Source organism: Mchenga conophoros, linkage group LG22, assembly GCF_057382185.1.
Source record: "Mchenga conophoros isolate Kocher_MC1m ecotype Shallow Benthic linkage group LG22, M_conophoros_male_GT1.1, whole genome shotgun sequence".
In the NCBI taxonomy this organism is placed as follows: Eukaryota; Metazoa; Chordata; class Actinopteri; order Cichliformes; family Cichlidae; genus Mchenga; species Mchenga conophoros.
In genome coordinates this window covers 22,870,745-22,884,075 of record NC_140546.1, presented here as the reverse complement: position 1 = coordinate 22,884,075, position 13,331 = coordinate 22,870,745, and the positions used below count along the sequence as shown (strand labels likewise).

Sequence of the window (13,331 nt, the reverse complement as noted above, 5' to 3'; positions counted from 1 at the left end):
CCCGGTTTGGTCCTGCACTTTATGACTATGATCCATCTCATAGGCCATGCATGGATAATTTTACAAAGGTGATAAACTTTAAGGATAGCTAGCATACAGATCCCCCACAAACTCTGACCTTCAACTATTTGGCCAAAGTGGAGTTAAGACTATTATATAGCTTTATAGCATCTTTATTTCATTACATAAACAGTAACTGCACGCTGGCTACTTAAGGCTAGTAGGTGAGAAAACGAATTAATGACTATCTTGTTCTACCTTTTTTGATGCTTCATTATTAAGAAGTGTAACAAATTGGTATCAAAGCTTATAATACTGGAGGAAAAAGATAACACCTGATAAACAGGTTTATCTAAAAGCCTTGGTTAGCCCTGCAGTTTTTAAGCAATCTTTAAATTGCACATTAATGGATGCGTTAATGAAAGAATCTTATATTCATCTAGTCTTTTTCTTTGTTATGGTGAGTGGAGAGGGTTAATCATAGTATTCACAATCAGAGTTTGACTAGTTCCACTGAAGCTTCTAAAGATTTCTTTCACTAAACGTGAACATTTTTTGTAACAGTTAATTAGTAAGTTGAATGGAATAGTTATGTGATAGGCGTCTGAGGCAAAACCATTAGTACTTTATTCATTCATCCAACTCAATTCTATAAATGTGTCGTTTCAAACAGCGATGAGCGGGCCAAGCAATTCAGCAGGGTATAGTCGCTAAGGCAACTTGATCTGATTATGTCAAATGTAGCTTTAAGCAGGTCCAGGAAAAATATGAATTTTCTGTTTCATAAATGTACAAATTACACTTTGTTACGTCAGAGAAGGGTTCAACTCCTTAAATAAAGTTTGGTGTCAATCATATATTGCATGTATATAAAAGAGGGACTATTTTTTTGTGTTTTTTTGTTTTTTAACTGAAAAGTGAGGATTTGACTGCTCTGCACTCACAGGAGTAGCTAATCAATCATAAAGTAGGCCCAACCTGAAAAATACCCTACTTTACTTTTCTTTTTTAATATAATAGGGACCATAATTTATAATATCTATATAATATTGTGAAATATAATGTATAACTAGAGATTTAGACTATAAACTTATCAGAAATAAGGAAACCAAGTCATTTGCCCATGGTCTTCAATGCAGCCAGACTTTTGTTAACCAGAGGAGCTGCCCACCATTAGAAAGAATCCAGGTTTAAGGCAATTCCACACCAGCTTCACCTTCATGAAAATACGTGCATCTTTTCTTTAGTACTAAAAATGGTTGACGAGATTATTACCTCAAAGTTCCTGTGTAACACATTTCCATCCGATTTGGATTTCCCATAATAAAACAGGTTTAAAAAGTTAAACCAGCAACTTGGTCTGAAGATTATCCGTGCCACTTTTGGTGAAGGTTCAAAAAAAATAATTGACTGTGAAAAAAAAAAAAAAATCTTTCTGTAAAATCGAATCATATTAGGGCTTCTTCAGTCAAGTGTTTCCCAGACTCTAATAATTTATTTGTGGTAAATACATCAGCAGTTTTTAGACAAAACCCTTTTGTGTCCATTGCAGCTTCACCTAGTGGTCGAATTCTACACAGTCTTTTAGATTTCTCCAAAACAGAGTAGTAATTAAAAAAATGGTAAAGATTTGTGACTTTTACATGTTTTCCCCAAAATCTAACAATCAATTCATTTAAAATTACATACAGCAAAACACCTCGAAATCATCTCTTTTCACGTGGACCTGCCTTGGAGGCTGCAATGACAGATGAAAGAAAGACTTGGCTGCTTCTCCAGCTTTGCAGCATGGCGCTAAATAAGAAAGGCTGACAGTAGCCGGCAACCCTCCCACACCTGCAAAAACACACATAACGCAACTGGTAACTCTCAGCAAGTAAATGTTTCGCATCTTTTGAATGCAAGTCTTGTGGTATTCGGTACTTCTATCAACACAAAGTGGGGATAATAGCTGCTGTGATTAAGTGTCTAATGTAAAGTGAATCAGTGTTGCATGTGAGTCATCCCTATGCCCTCATTAAACCATAATGTGCAACTGAGCTGAATTGCCCTGCGGATGGCAGCGTGTTTTTAACTGTGACGTCTGTGGCAACAACACCCCCTGCTGAGTTTCCTTCCCGTATGCCCATGATACCTGGCAATTAGGGAGTTTGTTTTCTATTTTTACTCCCAGATTTTTGCTCTGTCCCCTCCCAAGCCTTCAATATTTGAACACACTGGCTCAGCCATCCACCTGTCCTGCTGCACTTAAAAGCACTGGACAGTGAAGGAAGAGGAAATTAACAGGGGGAACAATTTAGGCACCAGAGAGGCTTTTTCCACCAGAGCAATAAAGCACACTTGATGTTATAATCATCTGTGGTGAATTATCAGGCCTCTGATAATTGTAATTAATCAATCATCGGGCTCACTCATGCACTCCCATGAAACCCAGCATCACTGTAGATCAACCTGAGTAGTGTTGACCTATGAGATATCGATGTGCAGCCATGATTCGTGGAGCTTCCTTGAGTTGGATCGAGTCATTAGAGCACGGTAAATTACATGTCCCCGTATCTGCATTATAGCCGCACGACAGCGGAAAACAATTGCAGGAAAAAGTCCATTAAAGACCCTCAAAGTTGCACAATCCAGATGATGGGAACATAAAAAGGGTGCAGGACAAATTCAAGCCTTCAAATCACATCGATCATGTTCACCACATTCAACCAGAACAACCTCACCACTTCACTGCGCGGCCGCCTCCAAAACAATAGCACATGTTTCAAGAGAGAGCACAGTGACAGACAAACTCATAAAATAGGACATAACATTCTCTCTTGTTCTTTAGTGTCTTTGCATTTCATCACCCCTCTTTCCCTCTGCCTCTCTCTCGCTTGCATATGCACACACACACAACACACACACACAAAAACTCGTCTGGAAATACTGGGTGGGAGGCCTTGGACCAGCCTCAGTCGACTGGTCCCAGGCCCAACAAGGAAACAATTAATCATGTGTGAGCGGCTGTCTGAGTGTCTGCTCTCTGGACAACAACAACACTCAGCCTTTTTTCTCCCCTCAAGGCAGAACAAGGCAGCCAGCACACCATGCAGGCATGCACTCTCTCATCCTCGCACTTACTCACAGATGTTGAAGAAGAACAAAGATGCACACTCGATTCCACAGACACTCAAAATAATGCACACGTGAAAAGTGAAATGCGAAATGCGTGGAAATCACATTAATGCGAGCGCACGGACACTTTCGACAGCAGATGCGATTTACATTTGGAGGCGCATGAACGCACGCACACACACACACACACACACACACACACACACACACACACACACACACACACACACACACACACACACACACAGGTGCTTAATGCTTTGTCATCCTAATCAGATAGATGTCAGCACTTCCTAATGGTCCTGATGACATATACAGGCGCTACATGCTGCTGGCTCGCTACTTTGAGATCAAAGACGGACAAACAACGCAACTTTCTTTCGTGATTCATTTGAGAGCGATGACTTCTACCGAGGCTGCCTTTCATTTTTCAAACCGTGTTTGTTGCTCGCCGTGCAAAAGCAGAATAGAAGGACTGTGGCATTTTTCTTGCACTCTTCTTAGATGAACGAGCAAAGTTGAGTTGACAGTCATTTCATTTTAGGAAATGTAGTCCTCTCCAATTTAACTCTTGCTCTTCCGACATGGCAAGGCAACTTAGGAGTGAGCTAAAGCAGGCAGGGCTTAGTGAAATGAAATAGGAAATTTGTCGTTTATTCTTCGCTGCTTCATCTAGTCCAGACAGGGGGTGGTTTGTGAATGTAGGTGTGTGGTTGTGTGGTGGAGTATACAGTAATACGCTTGAGTGTGTATCCAAATACCTAATTAAAGTGTGTGCCCGTGTAAGCCTGCATGCATCTGCATACGTGTTAGTGCGCGTCCAACTTAGGGGAAAGTAAAGCGCCTAAACATCAAGTGAAGCAAACAAAGAAGCCGGTGTGTGTTTCGGGATGGGGCGTCTGGATGGCATCAGGGGAGCCTGGCAGATTAGTTGTGACACAGGCTACTCCCGGGACCCCTGGTGAGAACCGCATCGCTGCAGTCTGCAGTGGAAAATACACTTTGAAGCGCTAATGCATTAAAGAACATATCTGCAGTCCGGTTTTTTCATGTAGTTCATTTTATTATTTTTTTATTACACCACCCACTCTGATTGAGGTTAGGGTTGCTTAGTTATTTGACAGATATGTGAATACAGATTCAATTACATTTTTAGTAACTCCCTGTTATAGTGTATTTGAGAGGGAATATATATTTAGCTAGTGTAGCTAAGTATATTGTAGTTTCAGTTTAATTCTATTAGAATGACCTGCAAAAAAAACCTGCCCCACAGGGGTTTATTGTCAGGCCTGCAACGATTTTCAAATCTTCCTTCTATATTTAGCGATGACTGAATCAAAAGATCCATCACAGAAACAAGTTTAAGTTAGGTATTGTTGCTGTATGTTAAACCTGACAGATAAAACAGAGTACATAGCATCGCATTTACAGGGGGATGATGAAATGAACATAATATGTGTAAAAATCCAAAGAAAAACATATAACTGCCGCATGTGTGACGATGCTCCTGCAAAGTTTCGTTCTGACTAGCCGACCTGCTAGGGAGGAGAAAGGGCACATACAGACCTATACATATTTATGCTGCGATTATCATAGTAAGACATTATTCTCTCCCTACCCTGACATATTAGCTGTCAGGTTAAAGCATGTATAGAGCTGCAATAAATCCCCTCCATAGTGGACAGCGTTGCTGTTTGCATTTATACTTGTGTACTGATAAATCTGTGAGTGATATGTAAAACTGAGCTGTTAATATTAGACTCAACAAATCATGAAGAACAGTTGCATTTACTGAAATGAAGCAGAAGCTGTAAAAAAAAATGCAGAATTAATAGAATATAGCAATTATATTAATATAATGAGCAAGCTAGAGAAGTGTCATCCCTGTGCTGTCACAGCTGCTGAGGTCTATGTCGTAAGTGGCAACATAGAGCATGGGGCTGCTATTAATCAAGCTTAGCAAAACAGTGGAGGCTCCAGGATGTTCATGCTACTAGACAAAACTTGTCACCTTTGCCCCTGATTTCAACCTTTGAGCTAACATAAGTGGCTGTTAGCTGTACCTTCATTTTATAATACAGACATCAGAAGGGTATTGATCGAAAGAAAGAAAAAAGCTATTAGAAATGGCTCCTTTAAACGAAAATGAGACAGGTATTATATCCCAAATGGGAACCAACAGCTGAGCGAGAGTTCGGCATCTCAGATAAAAAGATTAAAAGCAAGCTCGCAAATAAATAATTCAAAAACATTCAATCGCACCATTCATGTTGCATTCTAAAACTTCCTGCGCCAACTTGAACTTCAATTAAGTCATTTAGACAAATGGCACCGTCACTCTCTCACTCCCTCCTCCTTCAGTCCAGGTGGCAGCTTGACAGGAAGAGGAACAGGAAAGGACTTAAAGATTTGCTGCTGCTCTCATTCACCTTAAAAAAAAATGGCCCTCTGATAATTTCCCACAATGCTCCTCGCACGGAGGCCTCTGTGATCTGTGGTTATGAGAAAGCACAGGAATCTGACCGACAACCACCTCAACTATGGGGAGAAGAAGTTAAAAAAAAAAAACAGAGAAAGGTCTTCTTTTTTTTCTACAAGCCTACTTCCCGCGGCTTGGTCGCTCTGCTTTTGTGGGAAGCATCTGGGTTCATTTATCCCAGCCAGGCATCCTTGAGGACCCCTGTGCCCTCTCAGGTTGCAGGGTCTGAGCGTGCTCCAGAGTGGCTCCTTATTGTTGTTGTGAAAGAGAGGAGCTCAAGCCTGCTGACTAGCCTGTCTGGACCATCTCAAAGTTCCCATGCACCCTTTCCCCTGCTATGCCAGGCCCCTAGCCCATCCCAGATGCCCCGAAGCATGGTTAGTGTAGCGCTTCATGTGAACTGAAAGATACTAAACAGATTCATTCAGAAGCTACAGTGAAGACAGCCCGCCCTGAGGTTCAGGGGAATTTCACGACAGAGAGTAAAGAGTGTGAAGCTTCAAATAAATGTCTCCGAGTGCGTGCGGGCGTGAACTTGTCTCACATGTTTATGAAGTCAAGATTTGCCAAATGAGGCAAGCAGACACACATTATATCTTAAGCGTGTGTGCAAGGAGAGCACTCCCATTACTCAAGACCGCAGGTGAAATGATTGAGAAGTCCAGTCAGCCCTACTGTTCGATATATAATCTTCCACAGTCCACTCCAAGCCAAACGTCAGCTCAGGTTAACAGCCTGCACAGCTGAATGGAAGCAGAGTGAGTCTGGCTGGTTACTTAAAGTCACTGAGAAGTTATTCAAACACCCAGTTATTATGGTGTAAACAAAGGCGGCTTGTCACACACTATTACAGATATGGTGTTTACAAGAATGCCACTTTAATGCAGCGCATGTTATGTATGATGATTAAGAATAGTCTTTGACAACCTGATTGGTGTAAAGTAAGTAGATTATAAGACAAACTGTTTTTGTTGTTAGTCCAGCAGCAGAGTATGCACAGAGTTTATTATTTTGCTAATAGGCCCTATATGATTGATAAACAAAGGATGCATTTGCTGTTCTATGTATTAGCACTTTTTTATGGAAGTGACAGTGAAGATAAACCTACAAAACACATTTTCTGCCTTGTATGTAAAACATATTAAACTGTGGCTTATTTCCTAGGAATGGCTCCACTATTTTTTCCCCTCACCACTCTCTTGTCCTTTATGTAAAACAGATTTGACTGAGTCTTGTCACAGTATGCGAGCACAGTCTGCTCTGTGGCTTGCGATACTCATTCCCAGTTTGCATGTTTTTTTCCCCTCCACAGAGCAATTTGTTTCATATCCGAGTTTGTATTTTTGCAAATATTGAGCACAAAAGAAAAGACTCTGGCATCTTTTTGGTTCTCAGGGGAAACAATTATAGCGGAAGTGCGGCGGTTATTATCAAGTGGTTACAGGTTTTGCAGCCATTGTGCTGTTGTGTCCTTGAGCAAGATAAACTGAGAATATCAACTGAAACCATTTTAGAAACTATTATATTGGAAGAATTAAGATTTAAGTTAGGTCAGGGATACACAGTTATCAATATGCAATTAGATTTTGCCAACATGAATTTGCCAAAATTAAAAAATTTAAATTAAAATCATCTGTACATTTAAAAAGTGGTTTGGTGTGTTACAACATGAGCCTGAAGGGCTCTTCTTTCTGTCCCTCATCGATAAAGTAACTCATTAAAAAACAAACAGACAAACAAAACCATATTTCCTGTTTGACTTTCCGACATTTTCAATCCAGCCTTTATATTAACAACATTTTCACTTTGCAGTATCAGAGACATGTTCTACCTTTGTACTAATGTGTAACAGTGGTACTCTTTTACCTTTATACCTTCCTCAATGAATTAAAAAAAAAATCATGTGAAAATACTATAGATAACATCTCTGTGCATCTCTGGATGTATTCAGGATCTTCTCTGGTGGTGAGGTAATGTTGTGACTTACTAATATGTTTTAAATTGCTTTTTTTTGGATTACCAGATACACAAACACACATGTCAGTATAATGAGGTAATAAGTAGAATAAAATAATGGATGGAAGTTTAGCGAAAATAAAAATAAAAAAATAAAATGCAACACATAAACATGAGCACATTACATTAGCATTAGTTCACTGTACCAACACTTTTCTTCTCCTCTATTACTATTAAGAAAGAACTTATTTAGATTTAGCAACATTAACCTATGGCTAATTTTCAACCCGTTTTTTATGGCATCAAATATTTTCAGTTCACTGATATTGGATGCATTAGGTGTACAGTGTGTAACAAACTCCCCCGGCATAGCAGAAAATCTTGTACAATTATGTAGAAAAAAGATTACAGTATACTCATTTTCAGTTAAGTCACACAAAACAATGCTGTATTAAATCTCATTCAGTACTGAATAACAGTAATTGTACAGAAATGAAACTTTTCTATAAAAATGTATTGCATTCCAAGGAGATTGTACAGATTATGTAAAATATTCAGTGCAGGCAAGGACAAAGACTTGTGGAAATTTCAGTGTTTTAAATTATTAATTAAGCTGAATTGTGTTGGTTTTTTCAGACATGTTTTATTTAAACGGATTGCTGTGGTTCTGTGATGTGTTTACCATAGTGAAAACACATCACACAGACAGTTTAGCTAGCAACCGGCCACCATGACCAAACCCCTGTGGCAATTAATTAAACCTGGCCACAGCTGATGTTGCTGAAAATGTTGACTACAGCGCCATTACTGCTACAGTGGAGTACAAGGAGTAGAAAAAGCTTCAGATCCACCTTTGAAGGCTTCCTTATATTATGTTTTAATTGCTTTATCTTATTTTATATTATAAAGCACTTTGTAACCTTTGTTCCTGAAAAGCGCTATATAAATAAACGTATTTACTTATAAGAGCTGATATCTGGTCACAGTTAAAGAAAGAGAAGAAACTGAATCCAGAAAAAATAGGTTAGGACATCCAGATTTAGACTCGGCTCAGGGAATTGTGCTTTTACAGACACAGAGGTACAGCATTTGAATACAGTTTAAAGTAAATAGAGCAAATAACCTAATTAATTTGGAAATAAACTACAGTAGTATAAAAAGAGTAAAAATACAATGGCAACCAAAAGCTATCCATATTATACAGCACAGTACTCTGATATTTTTTACATGAAGAAATAATTTTCTGAGGTTGTAAAACCCTGTAAAATATCTCTTTCACGCTGGATCTACCTGCCAGAAACATTTCTTATATTCTTCTTCTGCTCGTATATTTTCATTACTGATAAAAATATATGAGTACAATGATAACAATTTGAAGCATTACATTTTCAGGATATAACTTACCACTGACCCGTGCTCTACATCAACCCTAGGAAACCCAGTTATGACAAGCGACACATCAGTGCATTACTATGATGTTTCCACTTTTAAGCTCTCTTTGGTTTTGTATCTTCATCACATACATTTCAAAATGGCATTAGGAATAGTGAGAGTGACAGAAAAATTGCATTCTTTAGCTGTGGAAAACAGGACAAAGCCACTGCCACAACCACACTCCTCTTTTTTTTCAGGTAAAAACGTCTTACAAATTTGAATCTCATTACCATGTCATGAATACGTCTTTGGGAATCCATTAGGCATTTCCTTCCTAAAACTACAATAAGAATTCACATTCATCCAAAAAAGAAAAGAAAGAGTGGGGAAGGAGAATAAAGCCCCAGCAAGAACATTACTGTAAAGCTGTTTTAGCTCTTTCAGTCCACTTAAGAAGAGGCAGAAAAAAAGATGTGAGTGACTGACAGATGATAGCAATAAAAAGTAAGAACAAACTGGCCATTTTACTGCGGTGGGGCCATTTGAGAAGGGATTATTAACTTGTCAGCATTTCAAACTGAGACAAAACTTTTTCTCCTCCAAAACACATCCCCATGTCTCTGCTACTTTTATTAGAAAGTCTTTAAACCTTTTGACCCCAAAGGGCCTGTGTTATTGGCTGTTAATAGGGACACACGGGTCAGTGGGGAGACCCTAAATGCCCTATTAATCATTTGTTTAGAGCTCGAGCCTATTTTCGAAGCTCTGTGTTTAGTGTGGGTTAAAAATAGGAGGAGGCGGATTGAGACAGCCGTCCGCCACTCATCGCTCAAGCTGTCAGGACACGTGAGTCCTCGGGGACGTGGGCAGGAGACCCCTCAAGCCGTGGAAGTTCAAAGGTTGCAAGGTTTATTTTTAACCCGCTTGCTTTTTTGGTGGTTGGCACAATCATTGTTGGTTTCCTTTCTACAAGGCTTGACAAGCAAAGTAATTTCGCCCAGTGGGATTTTTTTTTTAAAGGAATTACCTTGTTAAAAAAATCACGAGTTTCATGTCTAAGCTGCTACACACTAGTTTGCACATCTCATACAAACTTTGCAGTTCATGAATAATACAAATGAAAATGCTACTACATGCTTTTTTTTACTAAATGCCACAAGCAAGCGAGTTGTTTGCAGCAGACTGACAGTGATGGGAAATAAGTCACTGGATCAAATCATTAATCTTGTCAAATATTGTCATATGACAGGAGAAAATACAGGTGTGGAGATTGCATCGGCTGATAAAACATTACTTACAGCCATTTTTCCAATAAGCGATGGACCCGGTGCTGTCAATATTTGGAGGGGATGCAAGGTATGCCCTGGTGAAGGCCATTTTGCGAGGAGCAGAGAGCCTGCTGGGAAAAATACAGTGGTTCATGCTGGGTCTCCGGGAAGCTGAAAAGCCACCAGCAAAAAGCTATGAATTATTTTGAGCGCAAAATACATTTTCTTTGAAGACTGTCGGGCCATTAGGGCCCTTTTGCTCCCTTTTAAATTGTTTTTATGCTGTGAGTAATGTTAACCTTTGCTTTTGTAGTCATGAAATTCTCTCTGTACCTTTTCCCTCCTGGCACAAGACACAGATGGGCTAGAAAAGCTGGATATAAAGTATAGGAACCATTTGCTGCAAGGAAAGAAAAGGCTGGAGGAAGGAACTGAGGCTTTCACACTGATGTCTACAGGTCTCTGTTGCTCAGTACAATAGATAGTTGGCGCGTGTAAGAATAAGCCCACACAAACATGATTTTGTTTCATATTAAAGCTTTTCCAAGTTTTCCAATGTGTTTTACAGAAAAATGACAAGAAATCATTACAATATACCTATGATGATGTGACTATTTCTTTACATACAGCTATGCTGGTGGCAAACAAATTCTGATAGTGAGTGTACGTATGCATGTTTGTATATGAGCCAAAAGGTCAAAATAAGTGTGTTAAGTTTTATTGGATAAGGATTATAAAGGAATGGATGATTATTTTGAGTTGTAACTTTAAAATGAGCTTAGCGTGTGACACCTTAGTGTCTGGGACAGAGCCTAAACTGATTTTATAGTGAATGTCTTCTTTGCAAAGTGGCAAAACAAATATTTAGACTCCTTAGGTATCCATGCACATATTATCAGGGCCTTGTGCTCCATCCTATGCCTTATGCATCCTATGCATCCTAGGAGTGTGTAATAGATTAATACAAGACACAGTACCAACAAGAGAACTTTCTCTCTGTAAATGCATAAAATAAAAAATTAAACAAATACAATTTGAAAAAACAAAAAAACAACCCGACCTTCCATGGCCCGCACCACGTGCGCGGTTGATCCTCTTTCACCTTCCTTTGGCACTGCACCGGCGCGTAATCTCCATGGGAACGCCGTCACGCAGGAGGAAGTGAACAGGACTATCTGACAGTGAGCTCGCTTTAGCATGGCAACAAAGGTAAGCAGCTGCTGAGTTTTCCCCACGTCACCTCCCCGTGTTGCTGGCAGGAGCTGTCGCCTTGTCGGTGATGTGTGCCCGGTGCAGGGGGTGTGCGGCCCGAAGCCCTCCGCCTGTCATGACGTTTGCCCGGAGGAGGGCTCGCTAACTGCCGGTTAGCCAGCTAATAGGATGTGCTAGAGTTTAACACTGACCACACGGTAATGACATTGAGACTTTACTGGTCCCGGTTAGCTAGTTGGTGAATATTTGGCTTGCAGCATTTTTTATTATAAGCTGAATGAAGTGGTGTTTCCACAGTGATGTAAAATGCAGCAATGATGCTATCGCTTCCTTCACTCCTTTTTTTCCTTTCCTTTTTCTAACTCCACCTTGTTCCTCCCTGGCCTCTTCTCCACCTTACTTAATAAAAAGTCGGTTGTAGTCACCGGTAACCTTGGATAGCATCATGCTACAAGTTGTGGCGTTTCTGTTATGAACGCCCCACCGGGTGCAGAAGTTCCCGCAGAGCGGAGGAAACTTCTAACATGTTTTTTGACACCATCATCATCACCTACAGCTGTGTGTAGCTCTTATCTGAGACGGGAGGTACTGACGTTTCTTCTAAAGGTTTCACAAACTTTTTCCAGAGGCTTTAACTAAATGTAGAAACCTATAGACAACATATATAATTCATTCCCTTTAGACAGGGGTGTCAAACATAAGGTCCAGAGGCCAGAATCAGCCCGGCAAAGACTCCAATCTGGCCCACTAGACAGCTTTGGCAAATCAGAAGAAAGGCACAGATTTTGGACTTTTATTTGTATTTTATTAAGTTTTGCTGCTTCTCTTACTTATGAAAACTTTACCTCTGGATAATCATACTACACCACCGTACATAAGTAATAGATATAGAATTAAATGACAGAAAATTGCCTGTTTTTTACTGTAGATTTATTTATTTATTTATTTTACAATCGTCTACACTAAAAAACAGTCTGATATTTTTTTATATCACTTTTCATTTTTCTGTAATTTTACAAATTCAGTTGTTACAATTTAAGTCACGCTGACACATTTCTTTCATTTCTCACAGCAGTATTTCTTTATCCCCTAGAAAAACTAAGAAATACTGTTGAAATGAAGTATTTTTCTTATATTAAGACTTCACAGCTAAATGTGTAGTTAAACTTCTTTACACTGAGTGAAAGGGGAGTTTCACTGCTCCGGCCCACTTAAGATCAAAGTGGCCCACCATGTAAAATGAGTTTGACATCCTTGCCCTAAGAAATATTGTCTAAAACAATAAAAATAACATAAAAAGCTAATTAAGAAACCTTGACTGTACAATATGTGATCACAGGTATGTGATTAAAAGCATTCCAGTGTGTAAGAGGTGGTTGCAGACAGACAAAGCTTTGTTTACAAGCCAGTAGCCAAAAAGAAAAAAAACATTGTTCTACAATGTGGCTCACCAGGACCGGCTCAGATGATGATATAGGTTTGGTATGTCTATTCACAAAACATTCTCTCATCATTTTGCAGGCAGTTCTGCCTAGGAGGGCCGACCCCACTGAGTTGAAAGCCATTTTTGAAAAGGTGGGATTTGACTTATATGTTTTGTTCTCTTTTTTGAGTTTGCCTAGTTTCAAAGAAGGTTTTCTCCCATCTTTTGATTTGGGTTTCTTTTCTTTTTTTTAATGAATTTCTAAAGCTCAGCCTTGTGTCTTTATTTTTTATAAAAAAAATGTTCTGTTTTACAGTATGCCAGCGTCAAGAAGAATGAGAAATACTTCATGTCGGCGCAGGACTTTGTGAGCCGTTTCCTCCATGCTCACACGGACATTCTGCTGACCAATGAGGCCACAAATCTGCTGGCTGGAGTGGTGGACCAGAAGAAAGATGGGTCAGTGTACCATTTATCTTTTAGGCAATGAAAATTTCACATA

General features: G+C 39.4%; 1 protein-coding gene across 4 annotated transcripts in view; it reads left to right on the top strand.

Moving 5' to 3' along the window:
* Positions 1-11,308: 11,308 nt before the first annotated feature.
* The window catches only part of slc25a13 (solute carrier family 25 member 13), a 55,387-nt gene continuing 53,364 nt past the window's right edge, over positions 11,309-13,331 (top strand). For 3 of the 4 annotated variants that reach the window (XM_085262857.1, XM_085262855.1, XM_085262860.1), the window contains exons 1-3: positions 11,309-11,403; positions 12,928-12,981; positions 13,146-13,288. In XM_085262857.1, coding sequence (XP_085118983.1) covers positions 11,392-11,403; positions 12,928-12,981; positions 13,146-13,288 — 209 coding nt within the window. In that variant the 5' untranslated portion in view covers positions 11,309-11,391. Of the gene's footprint in view, positions 11,604-12,927; positions 12,982-13,145; positions 13,289-13,331 lie in introns of all 4 variants that reach the window. The other variant, XM_085262856.1, reaches the window with a different exon arrangement.